General features: G+C 36.5%; 1 protein-coding gene across 1 annotated transcript; it reads right to left on the bottom strand.

Moving 5' to 3' along the window:
* Window positions 1–316: 316 nt before the first annotated feature.
* On the bottom strand, window positions 317–8,951 carry LOC103508136 (the record flags this gene model as incomplete). The annotated part of the gene is given in 4 exon segments (XM_008472671.2): window positions 317–550; window positions 1,497–1,872; window positions 2,331–2,498; window positions 8,859–8,951. Coding segments are annotated over 3 exon segments (641 nt in total), but the record flags the coding sequence as incomplete, so codon positions are not given.
* Between the last annotated feature and the right edge of the window lie 4,939 nt (window positions 8,952–13,890).

Genomic DNA, 13,890 nt, shown 5'->3' with positions numbered 1-13,890 from the left:
CTTAGCCTTTTGCGTACAGAATCAATTTCACCAGAATCGCTCTTACGGTAGGATTCATGTCCCACATGAAACTCAAGCGTTGTTGTTACAGTCAGACGTAAACAAAACATTTTTTTCAAATACGGTAGGATTCATGTGAGACATGAAACCTCCGAAAAGCGATTTGTGGTAGGCTTCATGTCACACATGAAATTGTTCCCTCGCTTTTAATTTATTTTCTTTTTTTTCCTAGTTGAGATAGAAACATCTGGTTTTTTTTGTCTTCTTCGGAAATCTTCGGACTATAATTCCGAATGCTTTGGAATCATAATAAACATCAATATCGTTATACGATTCGATCAAGATGGATCTAAACAGTTCCCCATACGACAGGAAATGCGTGTTGACCTTGCTGTCCAATTCTTGGAACCGGTTCATACAAGCAATATTGATCATCTTGAAGTCAGAAGTGACGTTGACCATGACGGAACGCATGTGCCTCTTCACCAGATAAGGCATAATGTAGATGAGCTTGTGATAGAGACTCTCCGTGTAGTCCTGATAGCGCTGTCTGAAAACATGCAGAAATAGGTGCTTTATTTCGGCTGTCAGCTTAGAAATACATACCTACCTAGATGAAAAAGATGAGACAACTGCTATCGGCCTTGGAAGGCTGATGAGAAACCTAGGTAGAATTTGTGATATTGGTTATTTTATGGCTTCAAATATTTGTTTTACAAGCAAAAGATTTTTGATAGAGGGAACTGTAACTCCTAAGGCCTTTTCGTCCCGAAAGCGAAGAGAGAAGAAAGGCAGAACAGGAGAAAGTCAGCCGTTCCGACCCAACGGTGCTGCTTTTAACCTTTTAAATTACGAATTAATCGATCCTATTTCAAAAAGCCAATTCAAAAAATGGACACAATCAAAGGCCTTTAATGGCATCCATTTCAAAATACGTTTAGCTTGTCCAACATCGTTCCCAAAGTCTCTGCTACACTATTCTGTGCAGGTTTATTAGATACCATAATAACTTCACCAGTCTATTGATCGTCTCTATGATACTGATGTTTATTATATCCTTCTATTACTCCATTTTTATTATCTTGGATTTTCTTAAATTCCTTTTGTTTTCTTATCGTATTTTCAAACCCCCCGATTCTTTTGCCACACCATCTCTCCGTATATTATCTACAATATTTCTTTTATGACTGAGAGACATTGTTATAGCTTTATACGTCAGGAAAATATTTTAATCTCGTCTGTATTATACAATGTGTTAACACGTGTTGTGGTCATATTGAGGTTGTTGTTACAAATGTCGGGATTTTTGACCATTAGGCCATTTTTCCCATATTGAGGTTGCAAGTCTGGATTTAGCAATTCACCTGTTTCTTCAAATCCTAGATTTAGTTTCTCTGGCTATCCAAAGGGCAATTGTTCGAGCATCATGAGCACATTACGCGTTACCCTCTAGAAAGAATACGCATAAAGTGTTTTACTTATAAAAACAAACTCACCTGTAATACCTGTACACATGTTCCGTATTATTGTAATGCACCAGGTAGTTTTTGTCCGCGTATTTCTGTATGGATTCGTTCAGCGCCTTATGAGACAGGTAGTCACATTCCTTGACGAACCCATCCACCACATGTTGCAATTCCACAACCTCGTCATCACCTTCTCTAGCTGTCAGGTATTTCTCAAACAGGTCAACCAGTTTGGAGGCTGGTTCGGTGTAGGTGTATCTCTTATGTCGACTGAGGACAGCATGGCTGAGTCGGTTGTCTAGGATGTCAGCGAGGTTTAGGGTGGGGTGGGCAAGGGTGTCGGGCAGTTGGAGACAGAGGTCAAATGAGTTGCTTACTTGTAACAGCGTTATGAATGTGAGCAGATGTGTTCGTATGAGACAGGTAGTCACATTCCTTGACGAACCCATCCACCACATGTTGCAATTCCACAACCTCGTCATCACCTTCTCTAGCTGTCAGATATTTCTCAAACAGGTCAACCAGTTTGGAGGCTGGTTCGGTGTAGGTGTATCTCCTATGTCGACTGAGGACAGCATGGCTGAGTCGGTTGTCTAGGATGTCAGCGAGGTTTAGGGTGGGGTGGACAAGGGTGTCTGGCAGTTGGAGACAGAGGTCAAATGAGTTGCTTACTTGTAACAGCGTTATGAATGTGAGCAGATGTGTTCTCACTGTTTTCAGTCGGTCGACTGAGGACAGCATGGCTGAGTCGGTTGTCTAGGATGTCAGCGAGGTTTAGGGTGGGGTGGACAAGGGTGTCTGGCAGTTGGAGGCAGAGGTCAAATGAGTTGCTTACTTGTAACAGCGTTATGAATGTGAGCAGATGTGTTCTCACTGTTTTCAGAGAGTTGTCCATTAGAATCGTTTTGTTGTGTGTTTTCCTTGGTAGAGTTTTGTTGTTGGGTTGTTCAGATCATGAGATCATTAATTGGGGATTGCTTGTCATGACTCAGTTGTGGGTTTCATCATTTTGTGTTCTTCAAATGTTGAAGCCTTGAAGAAGAAAATTGAAAAACTCGGTTAAGTTCACTTTCGTGTATCGTCTTTTGTTTACAATTTTGTTTTGTGACTGTCTTAGGCTGTTAGGTAGGTATGATGTATCATTTTTCCATTTCTAGAGTGCCTAAAATGTGATGTATTAAGTTTCTACACTCTAGAGTACTTTTTTACTGTGAGTTCCAATCCCATCGACCTCAAGTACACTTTTTATGAACAAACTTCAAATTTTAAAAAAAAAAAAAAAAAAAAAAAAAAAAAAAAAACTTGATAGAAAGGAAAGCAGATTCCGAAAAAAAGAAAACTTACTGTGAGTTCCAATCCCATCGACCTCAAGTACACTTTCTATAAACAAACTTCACACTTTGCATTTTGCTAGTTATAACGAAATATCACAGAAGAAAAACCTTTTAAAAAAAGCATTGCATAACCATTTTAATAGTTATTGTGACGTCAAAACTCTGCGAAATGTGAAGTGCAAAGTTGTGAATTTTGCTTTCAGGAACGGCAGTCTTGTCAGGATTCCTCTGCTCTTCCCTTCCCCTCCAGATTCACTATTACCTTTCCTCCTGTTTTTATCGGCTCCCTTTTCCTCTGCCCCATTTTACTCTTCTTCTCTGGTTAGTTTCTATCTTTCCATCCGTTCTTCTCTCATTTCTTCTTTCTTCCTTTCTACCCATCTTTTTCCCCTCTCCTCTCGTCCTTCTCTCCCTTCTTTTATCCTCTTTTCCCCTCTATTTTTCTCCTCCCCTCCACGGTCTGAAAGTTTGAACAAGTTCTCTGAACGCGAAGCATTAATTACCTGTCTGCTGGAAATTAGGACCAAAACAAAATAACAAAATGATAAATTAACAAAAGAAAACGAAAATTGAATAAAGAAAGAAAGAAAGAAAGAAAAAAAATTATTATTTTCTTTAGAAGAGCTAATGTAGAAGGGAGGTCCCACATTGACGTCTTTTTTTTATATCAGTACTTTTTTGTGGAGGGTTCCCTGTTTCAATTTTGATTTAAAATTAATTTCCCTAATGGTAGAAGCAAGGATTTAAAGTGTTTATTATGAAGAGTTTTTTTAGAGTTGCCAAAAATAATAATATGAAAAAGCAAAAAAGAAAGAATGGAGTAGAATACCCAAAGGTTTTTCCCACGAAAGTTTCCGGGCATTAGAGTTTATTCCAAGCACACTTTTAGAAACAATTTAACAACACCATTTTAAAGTCTAATTTCAAAGCTTTTGGTTTCCTGTGCTCTTTTTTAGATAATGAGAAGCACCTGTTTTCAGATTCATAAGGACGATACAGGAGAAACTTTTAGGGGTTGGATTTCCCGTGTTTTTTCTGCCCATTTTAACACAAAGACCGCAGATCCATCGGATAGATTTGTAATCTCGGGTGTATTAAGTTTCAGGTTAAGTGCAATAAATTTCAGTTTAAATCAAGTGTAAAAAATAAATAATATGATTACCGAACAAAATGTGAAAATAACAAACAAATAACTAGGGAATGAAAATGCGAAAGTTATCTGAAAACATGTTAACAGACAACCGTTCGCTTCTTGGCGCCTAGCAATTCTAACAAATAATAATATTGGGCCTTTTTCGTGTTGTTTATTGATGTTATCAGTGCATTTCATTCGTTCTTTCTTTTTTACCTTTTTCAAACCTATCTTTTTAATTAAAATATTTTTTATACCTATGTTACCCATTGTATTCTTTTATTTTTCCCTCTACCTGTAACTATTTTTCTCTTTCCTTTCCAGACCATTTCATGGTCATCTGCCCTGGCATTCCCCAAGGTGCAGTTCTAGGGCCCACGTCTCGGAAATTTTATTTATGAGCGCGGGGTTTTGCACATATTATACCCAGATAAACAGATTACGTTTTTTTAAGTCCTTTAAGTATTTGAATATGGAAAAAAAACTCCATTTCCTTCTTCTTCCTCTTTTTTCTTCTTTTGCTCCTCCCTCCCTCCCCCCTTTCTTTTTCTTCGTCTCCTTTCTCTTCGTCCTCTTTTTCCCTTCGAAAGGATTTTCATATTTTTGCACATGTGAACCGACAAGTTGGGAGTTGCAAAAAAAAAAAAAAAATAAAATAAATAAAATAAAAAAAGTAAAAAAGAAGGAATGGAGTAGGATACCCAAAGGTTTTTCCCACGAAAGTTTCCGGGCATTAGAGTTTATTCCAAGCAGACTTTTAGAAACAATTTAGCAACACCATTTTAAAGTCTAATTTAAAAGCTTTTGGTTTCCTGTGCTCTTTTTTAGATAATGAGAAGCACCTGTTTTCAGATTCATAAGGACGATACGGGAGAAACTTTTAGGGGTTGGATTTCCCGTGTTTTTTCTGCCCATTTTAACACAAAGACTGCAGATCCATCGGATAGATTTGTAATCTCGGGTGTATTAAGTTTCAGGTTAAGTGCAATAAATTTCAGTTTAAATCAAGTGTAAAAAATAAATAATGTGATTACCGAACAAAATGTGAAAATAACAAATAAATAACTATGGAATGAAAATGCGAAAGTTATCTGAAAACATGTTAACAGACAACCGTTCGCTTCTTGGCGCCTAACAATTCTAACAAATAATAATATTTTAATATTGAGGTGTCTCGCATATATGCGACCCACGCAATAAAAGTATTCAACGGCGTCTCGCATATATGCGACCCATGGCGGTCAAAGTGTTAAAAGTGTAAGTGTATTCTTTGGAAAAACATCAGGAGTCAAAGCACGCATTTTCGTACTCGTAAAGTACATAAAGAAACGTATGTACGAACAAGGTAATGGGTTTCTTGTGAAATGATTTAATGGCGGAATAAAAAATCTCGGTTGAAACGAATGTGCAGATGCATTCAAAAACATGTCATTATTTAAATGGGTGTCATAAAGAGCATAATACGAATGCCATTATTTACATTTAGAATAGCAAGGGATGAAAAAACTTCAAAGGCAAAGGTTTTTGACGAGATTACATCAGACCTTTTCTCCCGTTAAAGAATCCTTTAGTGGTCATTTTTATTGCACCAACTTTTAGAAAAGGTTGCATTATGATTCGACTGATATTTCAGACGGAATTGAACTTAGAATGAGAAAAAACGCCTGACTGATATATGAGTCAGGGGCAACTTTTATGACATTTCGTGGTGTCTGATATATCAGACGAAGTACTTTAAGGGGTTAAAAAATCCTTCAGTGGTCATTTTTATTGCATATTCAAACGTCCTCGTAGAAATATAGCTTTGAATCTCTCAAGCCAGACAAAAGCCAAGCTTTCTGATTTATTTAATAACTTTTTTAAAATCATAATGTTGACAATAATAGCAGAAAGAGCAGTGGAAATAAATTTGCTGCAATAAATTCCGGTGAGGAAAGCAATGGCTTACGAAAGCCTTTAATGCTGACGGGTGCGATGAGTTATGGGAAGGCTTTATAGCGCCAACAGAGCTGTCATTGTGCCAGGAAGATCGGGCAATGTAAGCCGTATAATAACACTTCTGCAAACGGAAACAAACAAGAACCAAGAGGAGTGTCGAGAAAAATGACTGAGAAAGCCATGCTTCGTCAGAAAAGGATTCGAAAATGTCTGTCAAAACGTTTAGGAAATGTTTAGATCAACTAAAATCTAACAAATCGAACTTTAATAAATTATGTTAAAAAGTAGAAAAAATAAAAGAAACAAAATCAACAAAATGATATTATACAATCAAATGAATCTCCAATCAGATTGTTAGTTGTTAGATTTGTTGTGCAACTCTTAATAATCTTCATGGTTTATGTTTATGCCAAAGTGTTTGCTAGATAGATGGTAACAGTAAATATTGTCAATTTGAATTCAAAATAAGAAATGTACATTCGATGGTAAATAGGTGTAAATAACTCGTTATTAAAATATTTTATTCCACTTTGAATTAGACATTGTGAATATCTTAATAGTGAAGTACCTTTTCCAGCAATAAAGTAAATTTGCTTTGACGTTAGAAGTCAATTAATTGACGGTGGAAAATGAAGGCTATATTATTCAGTGGAGGATATTAAAGAAGAGGAGGAGGAGGAGAAAAGAAGAATTTAGGGGGAGGGGGAGAAGAATTAGGGGATAGGGGAAAGAGGAGAATAGGAGACCAAGGGAGAGAGATAATTCAGATATTCAGAAAAATTAAGATAATAAATATCAGATAATATTGTCGGGGGACCACTTACTTATTATTCCTTTGGCGAAGTAATTTATTTTATTTTCAGTTTTTCGTCTATTATTCAGGGTGTTCTCAAGATAGACTTTTTACTTAGATATTGATGTTATCAGTGCATTTCATTCGTTCTTTCTTTTTTACCTTTTTCAAACCTATCTTTTTAATTAAAATATTTTTTATACCTATATTACCCATTGTATTCTTTTATTTTTCCCTCTACCTGTAACTATTTTTCTCTTTCCTCTGCTTCGTCAGAAAAGGATTCGAAAATGTCTGTCAAAACGTTTAGGAAATGTTTAGATCAACTAAAATCTAACAAATCGAACTTTAATTATGTTAAAAAGTAGAAAAAATAAAAGAAACAAAATTAACAAAATGATATTATACAATCAAATGAATCTCCAATCAGGTTGTTAGTTGTTAGATTTGTTGTGCAACTCTTGATAATCTTCATGGTTTATGTTTATGCCAAAGTGTTTGCTAGACGGTAACAGTAAATATTGTCAATTTGAATTCAAAATAATAAATATACATTCCATGGTAAATAGGTATAAATAACTCGTTATTAAAATATTTTATTCCACTTTGAATTAGACATTGTGATTATCTTAATAGTGAAGTAACTTTTCCAGCAATAAAGTAAATTTACTTTGACGTTAGAAGCCAATTAATTGACGGTGGAAAATGAAGGCTATATTATTCAGTGGAGGATATTAAAGAGGAGGAGAAGGAGGAGGAGGAGGAGAAAAGAAGAATTTAGGGGGAGGGGGAGAAGAATTAGGGGATAGGGGAAAGAGGAGAATGGGAGACCAAGGGAGAGAGATAATTCAGATATTCAGAAAAATTAAGATAATAAATATCAGATAATACTGTCGGGGGACTACTTCGTTATTATTCCTTTGGCGAAGTAATTTATTTCATTTCCAGTTTTTCGTCTATTATTCAGGGTGTTCTCAAGATAGACTTTTTACTTAGAAAAAAATGGACAGTTTTTATTTTTTCAATACGTTTGATAGAGGGAACTATAACAGCGAAGGTCTTATCGTCCCGAAATCGAAGAGGGAAGGACAGGATGGGAGAAAACCAGCCGTTCTGAGAGGGATCCTTGTCTGTTTAGGATACAGTTCGCCCCGGGCGAGAATCGAACACCCGACCTATAGCGCTTACAAGTTAACTAGTCCGTCTCAGACCGTTTTTGAGTGTAGTAATAGTGTAGTGCTTATTTGTATTGAGCAATAATTAGAAGTGAAAAGTCCTATCCAAAATCGAATATACCTTGAATGGTATTGCATGTGTTCTGAGAGGGATCCTTGTCTGTTTAGGATACAGTTCGCCCCGGGCGAGAATCGAACACCCGACCTATAGCGCTTACAAGTTAACTATTAGTCCGTCTCAGACCGTTTTTGAGTGTAGTAATAGTGTAGTGCTTATTTAAATAGTTATTGTGACGTCAAAACTCTGCGAAATGTGAAGTGCAAAGTTGTGAATTTTGCTTTCAGGAACGGCAGTGTTGTCAGGATTACTCTTCTATGCAGAATTTTCCCCGGAAAATTACCGAGGAAAATTTTGATGTTAACATAACATGAGATTTCCCTCTAATGAACTGTGCATAATTTTCCACACAATTCCTCCTTTTTTCCCCCCTCTGCCAACTACCTACACTTGGAATTTTCCTGGTAATAATGAACCTAATCTTTCCCATTCTTTCGTGCTATTTTCTCGAGATTTTACAGGAGATAAAATCTGGAACACATTGCATTACCGGTGTTTTATCGACTAGTAATTTAGTAAATTAACACAAAACTCTCGTGTGTTGGGTCGATTTATATCAATTTGTAGCAATACTTGCCAAATTTGTTCGACATTCAAAATTAACTTTTACAGATTTGTAGTTTTGTACTCGAAAACTTATATCTATTTTTTGCTTCTTTGTTAAGATATTGGGATGATAAAACTTAATGAAGGAAAAAAAAAATGAGACAGTGAAGGTAGAAAAACACTACCCTTACGTTAGGTGAGGAGTGTGTGCTTCTATTAGGATGTTAATCTAATCCTCTATTTAAACTTCATAGATAATTTACTGTATATCATCTTCTGTTATTGACATATTTAATCAATGATGATTATGAATACCTACCTGCTAATCGGGCCTTATAAAGGACAAACAGACTTACTTTTTACTTTTACGAAATAATGATGACTGTTTTCGTGTACTTCATACAACAAAACTAAAACAAAACACAACACGAGACTCGCAAGTTAACCTCAAGAACGACATTGTTATCAGACGTGGTTATCAAAAACATTGAACAATGACTGAATTTGAACCGAAAATGAAGGACCGAGTTTGAAAAATAAATGAAAATACAATTTCAAAAGGAAAAAAAAGAGACCCTAGAATGCCCTATTTATAAACTTTGACCCTAGAATGCCCTATGTATAAACTTTGACCTCGAAAGTTTTCTAGACACGTGTGAAATTCTCATGTATAACATCATAAAACAAACCAGGTTAGAGAACACTATGTAAATTTTCCAAATTATATATTGTAAGCCGTAAAGAAAGCATAAAACTTCTCACACATGAGTTATCTTCCCAAAATTTTGTTATCCAACTGTGAAAAAAGAACTGCGAGAAAAATCTCAAGAGATAGATTTTTTTGGCACATCCACTACAACTACAACACTAGATACGATTGTTTTTGGCATACCTACCCTATCCGATTCGTTAATTTTGAAGAGAATTGCATCAGAATCAGATAATTGGGTATGTTGCAATCTGCGATGTTATAGGCAATTATGCATGTACTACGATTAATACGATGCGTTTAGTGATTTATTGTCAGATTTTGGCATTCTCTGCCAATATACATAGTTATGATAAAAATATAAGGTGTATTTTACTTTCGGGAAACTGACCACTGTCCCTTTGAAAATTTACCACTGCTCAGGCTCAGTGCTCCAATTGTAAACTGAATGAAACGGTGAATGATCAATTTTGTACATCGGACCTAAGGAAAATGCACATAAGGTTGAATCATGTGAATAATCCATGGTGTTGTGATCCGTTATGGGTTATGGGTTGGTCCAGTGAGCCACATAATCCATCATCATTCCAGAGTAATCTAGAGGAAACATTGTGAAATCCGCTCTACTTAGCTATCCTCTCCTTCTCAGCACGATAACTAAATAAAAACGATAATAAGCAGGCCTTTACATTTTTTCCTCCCTCTCCCACTTTTTCCCCTTCATTTTCCCCACTTTTTCCCTTTTTTCCCCTCCAATTTCAACATTTATTCCCTCCACACTTTTCCGACTTTTTTTTTCTTGTATGCAGAATAATTTCTCCATTGTGAAGTCAAGTGCATCAATTAATCATCCCTAACAAGGCAAGCAGACGCGTAGGATGATGAACAAGTATAAGCATACATAACGAGTAGTTTTACAGGATACATTTCCACGTAATCCTCGTTTTCCTGCGTATAATTGGCTGAAATACTCGAGGCCAGTAGGCAGAACAGCTAATGTGGTTTCAGAAACTAATGGCATTCAGGATGACTGAAGAATTTGTAAGAATGAAGAAGAACAAAGATTCTTGACAAATATGTCGACCTATTTTATTTCCAGATATGGAGTTGTAGACATAAATTCAGAATAATGAATACAACACTCTAGAAGTATTTTAGATCAGATTCGTAGAAGCTCAACCCATCCTATGCTAAAGGGCTGTTCGCCCCTACACCTAAGCCCCAATTGGGCTTTATGTGTAATTGTGTACAGAGTTCAAAGTGGGAGATCTTTTGTAAGTCCTCTTATTCATACCCATCAAAACTGTCTCCCTAAGACCAAGACCTTTGTTTCGTAAATCGCTCCATAAAGTCGATTTCATACACCAAAAATTCCTCCAAAAAGAAATAAATTTTCTCGCAAACTCCTCCATGAAGAGCTCACACAAGACCACCCGTAATCTGCGGATTGGTCGTATAAATCCGATAGAAGTTCTTTTCAATATCGTTATACGATTCGATCAAGATGGATCTAAACAGTTCCCCATACGACAGGAAATGCGTGTTGACCTTGCTGTCCAATTCTTGGAACCGGTTCATACAAGCAATATTGATCATCTTGAAGTCAGAAGTGACGTTGACCATGACGGAACGCATGTGCCTCTTCACCAGATAAGGCATAATGTAGATGAGCTTGTGATAGAGACTCTCCGTGTAGTCCTGATAGCGCTGTCTGAAAACATGCAGAAATAGGTGCTTTATTTCGGCTGTCAGCTTAGAAATACATACCTACCTAGATGAAAAAGTCACCAGATAAGGCATAATGTAGATGAGCTTGTGATAGAGACTCTCCGTGTAGTCCTGATAGCGCTGTCTGAAAACATGCAGAAATAGATGCTTTACTTCGGCTGTCAGCTTAGAAATACATACCTACCTAGATGAAAAAGATGAGACAACTGCTATCGGCCTTGGAAGGTTGATGAGAAACCGAGGTAGAATTTGTGATATTGGTTATTTTATGGCTTCAAATATTTGTTTTACAAGCAAAAGATGTTTGATAGAGGGAACTGTAACTGCTAAGGCCTTATCGTCCCGAAAGCGAAGAGAGAAGAAATACAGGGTAGGAGAAAGCCAGCCGTTCCGATCCAACGGTGCTGCTTTTAACCTTTTAAATTACGAATTAATCGATCCTATTTCAAAGAGCCAAACCGAGGAAAATTTTGATGTTAACATAACATGAGATTTCCCTCTAATGAACTGTGCATAATTTTCCACACAATTCCTCCTTTTTCCCCCCTCTGCTAACTACCTACACATGGAATTTTCCTGTAATAATGAAACTAATCTTTCCCATTCTTTCGTGCTATTTTCTCGAGATTTTACAGGAGATAAAATCTGGAACACATTGCATTACCGGTGTTTTATCGACTAGTAATTTAGTAAATTAACACAAAACTGTCGTGTGTTGTGTGTTGGGTCGATTTATATCAATTTGTAGCAATACTTGCCAAATTTGTTCGACATTCAACATTAACTTTTACAGATTTGTAGTTTTGTACTCGAAAACGTATATTTTTTGCTTCTTTGTTAAGATATTGGGATGATAAAACTTAATGAAGGAAGAAAAAATTTGAGACAGTGAAGGTAGAAAAACACTACCCTTAGATGATAAAACTTAATGAAGGAAGAAAAAAATTGAGACAGTGAAGGTAGAAAAACGCTACCCTTACGTCAGGCGAGGGTTGTGTGCTTCTATTAAGATGTTAATCTAATCCTCTATTTAAACTTCATAGATAATTTACTGTAGGTATATCATCTTCTGTTATTGACATATTAAATTTAATCAATGATAATGATGATTATGAATACCTACTAATCGGACTTTATAAAGGACAAACAGACTTACTTTTAACTTTTACGAAATAATGATGACTGTTTTCGTTTACTTCATACAACAAAACTAAAACAAAACACAACACGAGACTCGCAAGTTAACCTCAAGAATGACATTGTTATCAGACGTGTTATCAAAAACATTGAACAAAGACTGAATTTGAACCGAAAATGAAGGACCGAGTTTGAAAAATAAATGAAAATACAATTTCAAAAGGAAAAAAAAAGAGTCCCTAGAATGCCCTATTTATAAACTTTGACCCTAGAATGCCCTATGTATAAACTTTGACCTCGAAAGTTTCTAGACACGTGTGAAATTCTCATGTATAACATCATAAAACAAACCAGGTTAGAGAACACTATGTAAATTTTCCCAAATTATATATTGTAAGCCATAAAGAAAGCATAAAACTTCTCACACATGAGTTATCTTTCCAAAATTTTGTTATCCAACTGTGAAAAAACTGCGAGAAAAATCTCAAGAGATAGATTTTCTCGAAGGAAAATTTCATTTTTTCATAGCGGAAAACTGCTTTTCCGGCGTGAGCATACACAAGAATGATATTATGCAATGAAACTCTTGTTGGATCTTTGAATACGTGATAGAGTCATGTGTGCAAGTTACCCCTTTTTCCTTTGCTCCCCTTGATAAATAGTCTTTAGTGCAAAGTTACACCTTTTCGTCTTGGTCCTCTCTAAGTTCATCTTGTAAAGTTTACTCCTTTCCCCAGCTGGTAAAATCTTCTGATTTCCTTAATTTTTGCTCCTCCTGACTCCTCTCCATTACTTGCAGCTATTGGTAGCTTTTTGGGACGTTGATGGCTGATAGCTATGGATGTTTACGGTCATTACAAAGGTTTGTTTGTTATTGAAAATACTGTACAAACTCTTGACATTTGATAGCTAAATGTGTAAGGGTCACTGTTCGTCCAACTCCATTATTTGCAAATGTTGAACAAGCTTTTGATAGAGGGTCAGAGCACGCTTTATGTCTCCGTCATTGAAAATCCTGTACAGGCTTTGTGTGTACATAACGATACATATTTGTTATGTTTGCACGACAAACTGAGATAAAAGGGACATTTCAGTCTCATGCAGACAGTACAAACAAGCCCTATTCCATGGCGTGCCTCAGGGCTCAGTGTTAGGTCCCCAAGTTTCGCTGACAGACGGGAAGTCAGAATGGTCTTTTTTTCCATTCAGTCTCATGCAGACAGTATAAACAAGCCCTATTCCATGGCGTGCCTCAAGGCTCAGTGTTAGGTTCCCAAGTTTCGCTGACAGACGGGAAGTCAGAATGTTCTTTTTTCCAGTTTCCCCCCTTCTCTGTCATGTTCTGTAGTTGTTTGTCTGTCTGTCTGTTTGTTTTGTGAACACAGAGTGACACAAGTACAACATTCGAGCTACGTTTTATGTACTAGTAAAAGTGAAATCTTCTGAACCGTGAATATCTCTTGACTATCCATGTCCTACCAATTAACTCTCCATGAATATAATGTCCAACTGATGATTGAATTTGAAGAATACTATCAGAAGAAGAGCAACCTCTGTAGCCGAGTGAACTTGCACACCATCAGGGGTTCCTGTTTTCGATTCCCGACAGAGGTAGTTTTTCCAGCTCTGTACGTGGAATTCAAAATTCAGGATGTACTCCTATGAGTAGGCTTGCCAAACGTCCCGAATTGGCCGGGACAGTCCCGAATTTCAGGGGGTGTCAACCGTGAATATCTCTTGACTATCCATGTCCTACCAATTAACTCTCCATGAATATAATGTCCAACTGATGATTGAATTTGAAGAATACCTAC

This window comes from Diaphorina citri, unplaced genomic scaffold (assembly GCF_000475195.1).
Source record: "Diaphorina citri unplaced genomic scaffold, Diaci psyllid genome assembly version 1.1 scaffold371, whole genome shotgun sequence".
Taxonomy (NCBI): domain Eukaryota; kingdom Metazoa; phylum Arthropoda; class Insecta; order Hemiptera; family Psyllidae; genus Diaphorina; species Diaphorina citri.
The sequence above is the reverse complement of the archived record's forward strand: the minus strand, read 5'-3'. Positions and strand labels throughout refer to the sequence as shown.